General features: G+C 45.6%; 1 protein-coding gene across 1 annotated transcript; it reads left to right on the top strand.

Annotated features, from left to right (window-relative positions):
* Window positions 1-206: 206 nt before the first annotated feature.
* LOC144821624 (MARVEL domain-containing protein 1-like) lies at window positions 207-895 on the top strand. The gene is given in 2 exon segments (XM_078678864.1): window positions 207-426; window positions 429-895. Coding segments are annotated over 2 exon segments (687 nt in total).
* The last annotated feature ends 10836 nt before the right edge of the window (window positions 896-11731 follow it).

An 11731-nucleotide genomic window follows, 5' to 3' on the forward strand; every position in this document is an offset into this window, starting at 1 on the left:
TCAATCTCTTCTCTGCGGTGGCCGTTTCCAGAGACAACTCGCTTGTGTCCAGATTTTGTGGTGTTGGCGCGCGCTCTCTTCTTGGAAACTTCTGGCTCGGACAGCGCTCTTTCCTCAGGAGAACTTCGCTGGGCTATCCCTCTTCTTAGATGGTCCAAGGTGGACAGCGCTGTCTCTCGCAGGAGCCTGACTTCTTGCTGCTTGCTATGCCCCCTCCACCCTACTCATTCCCTCAAGCGCACCCGCTTCTGCCTGCACACCCGCCACCACAGGCGGCGAGGAGGTCCCTGCGGGCAAACCGGGCCTTCCTGCGGAGCTTCCTGGGGGTGCTGTGGGTGCTGCAGCTGCGGTCTGTGGCCGCCCTCTGGATCACCATCGCCTGCAAAAGGTATTATGGTGCCATACACTTCTCCCTCTTCATGGCCGTGTCTTCTGGCTGCTGACCATTGCCCGCTAACTGCTGACCCTCCTGGAAAAGCAGGACCTGGTGCCCCTCCTGGGCGGTGAGCGCTGGGTGACCACCAACACCATGCAAGACGCCCTGGCCACCTGCCTGCAGGCCGCCGGCGGCATCATGATCCACAAGACCCAGAGGCACGAGTACTGCAGCGTGGTGGCCTACAAACAGGTCTGCATCTACCACATCTACCTGGCCGCCTCCTTCTTCGCCTACCTCTGCTGCCTGCTCTACCTGCTGTCTGCCATTGCCTGTGCCTGCAAGAAGTGCCGGGGCAACCAGGGCCTTATTTTAAACCGTGGCTTCGGGCCAGCCGGGTGTGGAAAGTGCGTGAGAGGACTTGGATACAGTGCTATGGCAGATCGAACCACCTCCAGGCACTTTAACTCTGAACGAAATGGACCGTCCGGTTCATTACACTATAGCGCTGAATGCTGATGTTCTGTCCATTGCTAAGCGCTTTTAGGTTTAGGCAGATAAGGAGAAACAGCACGGGGGTGAAGCGGTTTGCCCAGGATTACATGTTTGAGGTCACATTTTTATGCTGAGATTAGAATTCATATCTCAGCCGTTAGACCACACCTCTTACTTAGGTGCATTACAGAAACAACAATTCTTTATATTTAAGACAAAAAGTGAGAAAATCATAATGTTGTGTTACCACATTGGAAAAATATGGATACTAATATAAACAAGCATTTGCAATGCAACAGGTCTCACATTTGCGAGAGTTTGAGCTATTGGTATTGTAAATGACAAGGCCTTTTATTTATGTGTTGTTTTTCAAAACGGCTAAATAAAAGGCATGGTCATTTACAATGCCAATACCTTAAACTTTCACAAATGTGAGACCTATTGCATTGCAAATGCTTGTTAATGTTAACAACTTGTCAAGCCCTCCCAACATGTCCCATGCAGCTCACTCTCAATCTTTTTTGTGATGACATTGCACCTTTTTTCAATCTAAAGTTTCAATATTTATTCAGAATGTTCTTGCTCATTTGACCAGAAGCAATATATCTTGACGCTCAATGTCAATCCTTGCAATCTTTTAGCTGGTCTCTCTTCTTTCCCCGTCTATAGCCATCTGGGAAGAGAGTGGACCTAGACCCTTGGTCTAGGTCCACTCTCTCCCAGTAGCTCTGCTGGGCTGTCTCTTGGCTCCAGACCACAACCTCCTCCTTTGGAGGTTCGAGGCTGCTGTCAATTACTGCGCCTGCTCCCACCTCCAACTGGGACCAGACTGCCTGCAACCACTGTAAACTTTCTGAGCTGTTTTTTTCTAATTTTTTCCCTATTGTGCCACTGGTATTGTGCCCATCTGTGTCTTGCTCTAATTCCACCACTGTTTTTATTTTCTCATGCCTGCCTGTTCCTTTTGCTTTTCACTGCTTCTGCCCCTGTGGCCCCTCCCCTGGGAATTCCCCCACTCCTGCCTCCCAGCCTCTCCTCCCTCCCACCTCCCCTACTTAATGGTGACCTCTGCGCAGTTGTGCAGCGGGTGCGCTGCTGGCGCGCTGATGGCTCGTCAAAGGCAAGCCCGTCTGTGCCGCTCGCGACCCGACCGTGGCCTGCTCCAGGAACCCTGGACCGGCCACTACCCATTGTTACGACACCACCACCCTTCTCGCATTCAACCGTGGAAGACTTAGAGAATGCCAAAAGGCCTCGCCGAACATGACCCACAGCCAGTTCTCCTGCCTTCACTGCCATCAGACCCTCACCGCCACCCCAGCCTCCAACACTGCAGATGCCAGCACCGGTGGCACCCTAAAATGCATCCTCCTTAATGCACGCTCTGTACACAAACACGCCATGGACATCTGGAATGAACTAGACTCTCTCTCGCCCGACATTGCCTTGTTCACAGAGACCTGGACCAATGGATCCCCGCCCCCGACATCAGCACCACCATCCCAGATGGATACAAGATCGAGAGGAAAGACCGCCCCAACCACCTGGGAGGGGCCTCGCCATCACCCACAAGAGCACCCTCTGCCTCACCACCTCCAGCAAAACTTTAAACTCCACTGCACTTCCATATCCAAACCACCCCCAAAGCCACACTCCAAGGAACCCTCGTCTACAGACCCCCCGGCACACAAACACCCTTCGCCACCATCATCACCGACTTCATCGCACTCCACACCATCACCTCAGCAAACTACATACTCATTGGAGACCTAAACTTCCACCTCGACAACCCCAGCAAACGCAACTCCAATATCCATTGTGACATCCTCGCCAGCATCTGACTTAAACAACTCATCAACACACCGACCAACAGAGCAGGTCACACCCTCAACCCCATCTTCACGGCAAGAAACAGCATCCAATTCAGCCACACAATGCAGCCACCATGGATCATCCACCACTGTGTACACTTCGTCATCAACAAACCGAAATGGAGCAAGGTTAGCAACGAGCAACTTAACTCCACCCTCACCCGAGACAACCACACTGGGCACCCGACGCAAACAACACAGCCAGAGAACTCCACACCTGGATCTCAGACTGCACAAACGATCTCGCCCCTCAATGCAATCCCAACAGACAATGCCCAAGGAAAGCTGCCTGGTTCACTACCACTCTCCAAGAAGCCAGAGGCACCTGCAGACGCCTGGAGAAGAACTGGAGAAACACCAAGACAACCAAAAGCCACACCACCTGACGGACTACCAAAACCAGATCAGAGCCACCAAGAGGAACTTCATTCACAACAAAATCCTAGTCAACTCCACCAACTCCAAGGAACTTTTCAGTGTCATTCCAGAATTCACAAACCCAAGCAGAAAAGCGACAGACATCACCCCATCCCAAGACCTCTGAAACAAGCTTGGAACCTATTTCCACCTCAAGATCAAAAACCTCTATGCTAACTTCATCGACCATCCACCAGGTGCTACAGAAGGCCCTCCATCCCCCAAAAACACCAGCCTGCCCACAATCTCCAACCGGACACTGACCACAGCCGCAGACACCAACTCGACCATGAAAAGCATTCACTTGGGGCCCCCTCTGACCCTTGCCCCCCTCACATCTACCACAGAGCCATGACCGACAGTGGCCATCGCACCTGAACTTCAACACACCATCAACACCACCTTCACAACAGCACCTTCCCAGATGACTGGAAGCATGCACAAGTCAGACCTCTGCTCAAGAAGCCCACAGCTGACCCTCCCAACCTCAAGAACTATCAGCCCATCTCGCTCCCCCCCTTTCACAGCCAAATTTGAAGAGAAAACAGTCAACAGGAAACCTACAGGATTCATTGAAGAGAACGCCATCTTCGACCCATCCCAATCCGGATTCCGAAGCTACCACAGCACATAGACCGCCCTTCTCACCACCACAGATGACATCCGCACCCTCCTGGACCAAGGCCACTCCACAACCCTCATCCTACTAGACCTATCAGCGGCCTTCGACACATTTTCCCACTGCACACTAGTAGCCAGACTACAAGACGCAGGCACACAAGGAACAGCCCTGGACTGGATCAGATCATTCCTCACAGGAAGAAGCCAAAGGATCAGAATCCCACCCTTCCTCTACAACCCCATGAAAAACACCTGCAAAGTCCCACAGGGTTCAGCCCAGATCCCCACCCTCTTTAACATCTACATGGCCCCCCCTCGCAGCCATCGTCCGACAACACAGCCTCAACATCATATCCTACGCCGACAACACCCAGCTCATCCTCTCCCTCACCAAAGACCCCACCACTGCCAAACTCAACTTCCAGAAAGGAAAGCAAGACATTGCAGTCTGGATGACCAACAGCTGCCTGAAGCTCAATGCCGAGAAGTCAGAAGTCTCGTCTTCAGTACCACCCCTTCTGCATGGGACAGCCCCTGGTGGCCTACTGCCCTCGGAAGCCCACCTACCCCCTCGGACCATGCCAAGGACCTCAGCATCATACTCGACTCATCACTCACCATGAACCGACAGGTCAACGCTGTCACCTTCAGCTGCTTCAAAACCCTCTGCATCATCCGCTAGACCTTCAAGTAGATCCCCCCTGAGTCAAAGAAGACAGTCACCCATGCACTCATCACCAGCAGACTGGACTATGAAAACGCACTCTACGCCGGCATCAACAAGTACCTACTCCGCAAACTCCAGACAATACAGAATACCCCTGCCAGACTCGTCCTCGGCATCCCCCGACACAAACACATCAGTCAACACCTACAAAGTCTCCACTGGCTCCCCATGGAGAAAAGAGTCACTTTCAAAATCCTCACTCACGCCCACAAATACCTACACAACAACAGACCCAAATACCTCAACGACAGAATCAACTTCCACGTACCCAAAAGAAACCTCCGATCTTCCAACCTCGCACTGGCCTAAACCCTGCGCATCCACAGAGCCAGAGCAGGCGAAAGATCCTTCTCTCACATTGCAGTCAAGACCTGGAACTATCTACCGGCAGACAACAGACGCGGCCCCTCCCTGAACACCTGACCCTGAACACTTGGCTCTTCAGCTAAACAGATCTGCGGACTCCCCCCAGTGCCTTGAGACCCTCACGGGTGAGTAGCGCTCTTACAATTTCCTGATTGATTGATCTGTAGTGACACAGGTCAAAGAGCTGCTATCAGGAATTAAATCCTGGTCCCCGTTGGAACACTGACCTTTGAAAATCATGAATCACCTCTGAAGTAGTGGGGAAGGGCCTTATTTATATGTGTAATGCAATTATCAAGACGGGGAGCTTCCCAGCTCCTGGAAAGATGCTACTGTCATCCCTCTGCTGAAGAAGCCCAACCTTGATCCTAAAAAGCTCTAAAATGATCAACCTTTTTCACTGCAGAATATTCTAGAAAAAAATCAGAATCATCACCTCATGGCGTACATTGAAAGACAGTAGCGTTTGGATTCCTGTAAGGCAGATTATATTGGTGAGCACAGAAGGAATCTGCTTTCGTTGCAGCAGTAGACGACAAGATCTGTGGTAGATGGTGGGGAAGCAACGGTTCTAGTCATGCTTGACCATCCTCTGCTTTCAAGACTGTCTCCCCGGCTCTTCTGACATCTCATCTCTCTCAGTTAGATTTCAAAGCTAAAGCGCGCAGTCAGCTGAAGTCCTTTCATGTTGTTAGAAGTCAGATAATTAGGTGTAAATAGTTTACTACAGAATATTTTTACCTCTCTTGTGGTGTTCCTCAGAGTTCTTCTCATGCCCCACCCTCTTTAATCTGTATATCTCGTCTCTACCAAAGTTGATTGAATCTTTTGGTTTTCGAGTGTTATCTTATGCTGATGACACACAGATTATTGTGGTCATCACAGATGATGTCTCCTCACATACCACTAAATTCAGGACTTGTTTGGTGGAAATCAGCAGGTGGATGAAGAACAACTGCCTAAAACTGAATGCAGATAAAACAAAGGTTCTGGTTTTTGGCACCCATCACCCAGTTTGGATTTCTAAGTAGTGGCTGGAAGACCTTGGCCATCTTCCATCTCCAGTCAGCTCAGCTAGGAATGTTGCGGTGAGCTTTAATAACCAGCTTGTCATTGCTAAACAAGATAACTGGACCACCAGTTCTTACCTTCGGATGTATGACATTACACTGCATGCTTTTACATCGCATGCCTTTACAACGCAAGTATTACAACACAGTCCATTACAACGCATAGTGCTTTGGGGTGCTGGATAGTAAATAGTTTAATTTACTATTCCAACTCCAGTCCCCGTGGACACTAGGGAAGGTTATTGGATAGTAAATTAACCTATTCCCTATCCTAGAGCGCCCCCCAGAGCAATGCGTTGTAATAGTTTGCGTTGTAATGGTTGTGTTGTAAAGGTTCTGCGATGTAAAAGTTGCGTTATAAAGGTTGTTTACCCTTACCTTCATATTAATAGATCTTTAAAAAAAAGTTATTCCTCTCATTTTGGCGGATCTGTGCAAAGGAGTTGTTCTTGCTCTGTTGTCCTTGTGGTTGGAGAATTGCAGCTCGTTGCATCTTAACATCCATCAGGACTCCCTTAATAGATTACAAGTGACCCGAAACACAGCAGCCTGACTTGTTTTGGACATTCCAAAGTTTCAGTCAGTATCACAGGAGCTGAGGGGCCTGCACTGGCTTCTCATCAGAAAAATTATTTTGTTCAAAGCCATTTGCATAGCTCACAAAGCACTTTACAATCTTGGCCCCTGTAGCTACAATCTGCCAACGATAGGTCACTAGTAGGGCTTTCAATGTGCACAGCAAGATGGGCAGGTCAATCTTTTTCTTGTGCCACAGCTAGACTGTGGAATATGCTGCCCCGCTAAATAGCAAGGACCTGAATACCATCATATGTTGGGAAGGCATTTAAATGAGTGGCTCTTTCCCCTTTGACTGTGTGTAGGTGTTTCTTATCTTTTTCAGTTGCTCTACCTGCCTCTGTTGCAGCTTGCTGGCTTTGCTAGCACCATGACACCTATTGGGTAGTGTGCACTCTGCAAATTTATTTTACTTACTTACCTGTTAATTATCAGGTGCAGTAAACTCCACACAACTCAGAAATCTGATCCCTGTGCAAAATAGTTGTTTCTAGAGTGGCAGAAAAAGTTTCCCCCACTTATTATCATGGCCAGCAAATACTAAAAATAGGGAATAAATTAAGCAAATAACACTGTTCATATTCAGTATATGTTCCATAAAAATTAATAGAGGTGAACATAGCTACTATTTTTTACATTTCTTTTTTCGTCCCTCTCTTTTTTAGATATTTTTTATGCCCCCCTTTCCCTATAGTAATTCCCTTATCAGTTTGCAGATGCACGTTTTTTAAACTACAACTTTGAAAATAAAACAAGGATATTTACTGTTCGAGCTATCATTCTTGGCTCCTGTGCTTTTTCAATCTGCTATTTTCAAACAATCTTTAAAGCTATCTATTTTGGCCACAATTCTCATAGCAGTCTGTGTCATAGGTGTTTAAATACACTTCAAACTGATATACTAACACATACTTTATCTATCATGTGATTAAATCTCTGCCTAGAGGCATGGAAAAATCTTTCCAAAGTATTAATGCCCTTAGAAGGTTATGTACATCCACAAAGATTCCCTTGGCCCCCTCCTGCACTGGACATGGTCAAACAGTAGACCTGGGCGAAATCTCAATTCCACCTGGGCAATCGGAATAATTTTTGTAATTACACTCTACTTTTTTGACACGAAATTACCGATAATTATGCGATTCCATCCACTTGCATAGTTAATTAATTAGGTGGGAAAAAATGCTACTGCAAGAACACGTTTAGCGGGCGCAAGCATCTGCTCATGCTGCTTTGTATGTTCAATTGCACTTAGCACAATTTATTTAGCACTAAATTTATCTTTGCATTGATTTTGGATGCATGGATGAATTTTGCGCTAAGAAATTGCTGCTAAACGCTGGTTGGGTGGAATTTGCGGAATCGTGTTACGCTAATCTCTGCAAAACGGTAAAAAATCCCTCCAAACATGCAGAAATTCCGCGAACACGCAGAATTGCTTGTTCGCAATGCTTTTTTCCTGTTCGCAATTGTTGTTTGCGTGCTCGGGGTGAAATATCTCACGAACACGCATTTTGAGTATGCGAACAAGCAAAACATTTCGCGAAGTCTTGGAACGTAGAATTTTGGGCAATTTCGCGTTCTCTGCGGAACGCAAAATTACCCAAATTCCGCAGGCGGAACGGAATTTACCGCCCAGGCCTAGCAGTAAGTGGAGTAAAAATCTTACCCCAAGTGCACACCCATGTTCTGTTGCATTATGCGCTACTTCTTAGCAAAAAATAGATCCTTGAGTCCACTTTAGACACGAGGGGGCGTTTATGCTTCAGGAAAATAGTGTAAAGTGCAAAATTAATTGTGCAAAATTTTAGGGTAATTACTCGTGCAACATTTTGGGATGATTCCGCATGATTATGCTACAAGGAATTGTGCCTACCCCAACCAAATACTTACTCTAACCAAGGGCATAAGTAAGCTGTATTCAGAGTGTGAGTAGTAAAGGAAATGTCTAGAATTGCTCGAGAATTAGGAGAAAGAATTTGTACACAAGGGAACATATTTTCCATGTTAAAAAAACAAAAATAGAAATGTTTTCAAGCAAAATCAAACTACAGCATTGTGTTTTAGTATGAATAATCATGCGATACGTACATTCAGGCAATAAAAAATGCTTTCACATGGTAATTAAAGGAATTCATGAAAAAATTCCTGAAGGACTCTTGGGTGCCTGACACTGCCGCAGTTTACTCCAAACGCCTTAGAAAAACTTTCAAGAGCAAATTTCTTATTATTCGTATGAAATGGACTCCTTTCTGGGCAGATCCACGATAACCCAGTGTCTTAATCTATTCCTCATACTCAGCAAATACACGGTGGCCCAGAAGGGTACGATCCACCTCGCCTTCATGGACCTGTCGTCAGCCTTCGACTGTGTTAACAGGGGGAGGCTGTGGCAGCACATGAGGGCGAGGGGAGTCGACATTGGGATTGTCGACTTCCTGGTGGATATGCATCATCAAAATAGTGCCAATGTAAGATATTCATCTAATGGGGACACCACTGATAAGTTTATGTTAAATAAGGAGTACGTCAGGGATGTATCCTTGCCCCTTTTCTTTTTAATTTTTATATTAATGATTTGGATGCAGCTTTACAATCTATACAGGTTGATTGCCCCAGAGTAGGCAGAAGGGGCATCCCCGTGCTGTTATACGCGGATGACGCGGTTTTAATCTCGCGCACGGAGAAGGGGCTCCAGGCACTTTTAACTGCTTTTAATGTTTTCATGTCTGATAGGGACCTAATGGTCAACAATTCCAAGTCCTATATAATGCAGGTTGGCCAACGCCCAAGAAAGAATTTTGTATTCAAGCTTGATGATAGTCCCATTCCGGTCACAGAGACCTTTTCCTATCTGGGCGTGCTATTTGACTCGAAGTTAAGTTGGGCCCCTCATCTGGTGAAGAAGAAGAATGATATGTTGAGGGTTAATGGAACCATCTTTAACATCGCGAAAAATATAGGAAAGAAACCCAATAACTGCAATGATTAAGTTATATAATGCCAAGTCTGTAGCCACGGCGGTATACGGCAGTGAACTGTGGGGCTATGTGTCTAATACTCAATTACAGGTTATCGAAAACACCTTCTTTAAACGGTTACTATGTGTCCCTGCGAGTACCCCGAACCTTGTTGTGCATGAGGAGCTAGGGACACCGTTTTTATGCGATAACCTAGCAATGAAGCCACTGATCTGCTGGGTTTCGCTGTGGCTTAACAAGGAGATACACTCACTCACCAGATTGTACGGGATGTAACATCTCAGGATAGCTGTATGCGCATCCCTTGGCTAAAATACTTGAAATCTTGTTTTGAAATGCTGGGGTGCCCCAAACTGTTCTCCCATCCGAGTGGCATTGTGAAGGGTGACATAATAGCGGTTAAAAGAGCCTATCTCAAGTTTAAATTGGCGGACAGAGAAAGTGTGGAAATGCTGAAACCAAGTGTCAGAAAGTTTATCATGCTAAAGTCGTGTGGTGGAATAGAGCCCTACCTGGCTTGCGCCTTTAGCTCACATGAAAAGTTCTTGCTGACTAGGTTCAGATTTAACATTTTTCAGCAGCTCTTGATAAGACCCAAATCTGACATTTTTAGCAAACATGTAGCTCCCTGTGGCTGCGACGGGAAGTCTCCTCAGGATATGCTACATTTTATATTTTTATGCAGGTTTTATGACTATCCCAGACGCTACTTTCTTGTTGACTTGCTGAGAAAGTTGGATTTTAAACAAATTAGACCTGCCCTTATTTATTTGCAGCTTTTGCACCAGGACTGTGTACTCCATATTTTGTCGTTTTTAAAACTTGCACTGAGAATAAGAACTTGCTTAGACCTATAATCTTTTTAAGCAATACTGCACCATGTCAGGACCAGAAGGATATTTTTTGCTAACTAACAATCATGATGATTTTTAATGATATCTGTGTATAAAGTTTTTTAATAATGTATTGTTGTGTAATCCGATAAAGTAATCAATGTATGCACTTTTTATGGTTTGAAACACTAACCGAAATAAAGTCTTATTTGATTTGATTTGACTCCTTTCTTTATTCTCTGTTCACTTTTTTATTTTATTTGTTTTTTATTGAGCAGAAACATAGATAAAACAGCGAATTAATGCAGTACATTTGAAAGAAATACATCACTATGTAACATATTAATTTAAGCAGAATCTTGACATAAAAGTTCCATCGTGCATCAACTACTATAAAGTGCAGTGCTTTTGAATCCAAGAGAACCGATTATTTTGCTACGATTGTGTATTTTCTATGTCAGCAACTCTCTTAACATAGGCTTCTCTGAATATGCCTTTCCCTGAAGTGCGACGTGCCAATTCACCATCTGTATATGGTGCTGAGCCTTAAACTTCAATACAAACTTGCTAAAGTGCAACCAGTTATAATTCAATGAAGTGCAGTGCTTTCAAAGCCCAAAGATAATCTAGTTTAAGCCACAAAGTGCATTTATGCTGGTAAAATCTTGGCATCGACTTACATCACCACTTTTCTAGATGGTTTCTAGCAGCTCCATATACTTCCATGCAGTAGTAAATCCTTTAATAGCGCTTATTCTCTTGGCATGAGTTTCTTCAAATTTCCTTGTTTGCATCATTTTATTAAACCACTCCAAATAGGTGGGTGTCTTGGTGGACCTCCAGTGCTGCAGAATCAGAGAATGCTCAAACAGGGAAGCAATTACTATAACTGTCTCCTCCCCTCTCGATATTACTATATTTTGTCCCTGACAAAGACACCAAAGAGTTCTACAGCTGCCTCAGGATCGAGTCTTTTCTGTAAACCACAGCTTAGAGCAGTAAAGTGTGGAGCCAATCTCCCTTACCTGCTACCTGGCAGCGAAAGCTTCAATTCTCTAATTCTGCATCTTATGGAGAGTTTTGGGGGTATAGTACGCCATCCAGTGTGACAGAAAAGCCGTTCTTATAAAATTGTCTGCTCTTAAGGCCTTGCTGCCAAGTTATGAAATGGCTTGCCACCCCAGATTAGAAATTATAATTTGTGTCTTCTGGGTCACTTTTTCTAGACATTTATTGACCACCGTTGACTCCCATTGGGACTGTATAAGGTGATACCAATTTCCCACAAATCTTTAACTTTGCTCTAAATAGAGCAACTATAAGTGGAGTTGGGCCAGAACTAGATGGGAGGGCTCACCGATTTAATAGATGTGAAATCTGATTATATCCAAAGAAAAA

The sequence above is a fragment of the Lissotriton helveticus genome, chromosome 2_2, assembly GCF_964261635.1.
Source record: "Lissotriton helveticus chromosome 2_2, aLisHel1.1, whole genome shotgun sequence".
Lineage (NCBI taxonomy): Eukaryota > Metazoa > Chordata > Amphibia > Caudata > Salamandridae > Lissotriton > Lissotriton helveticus.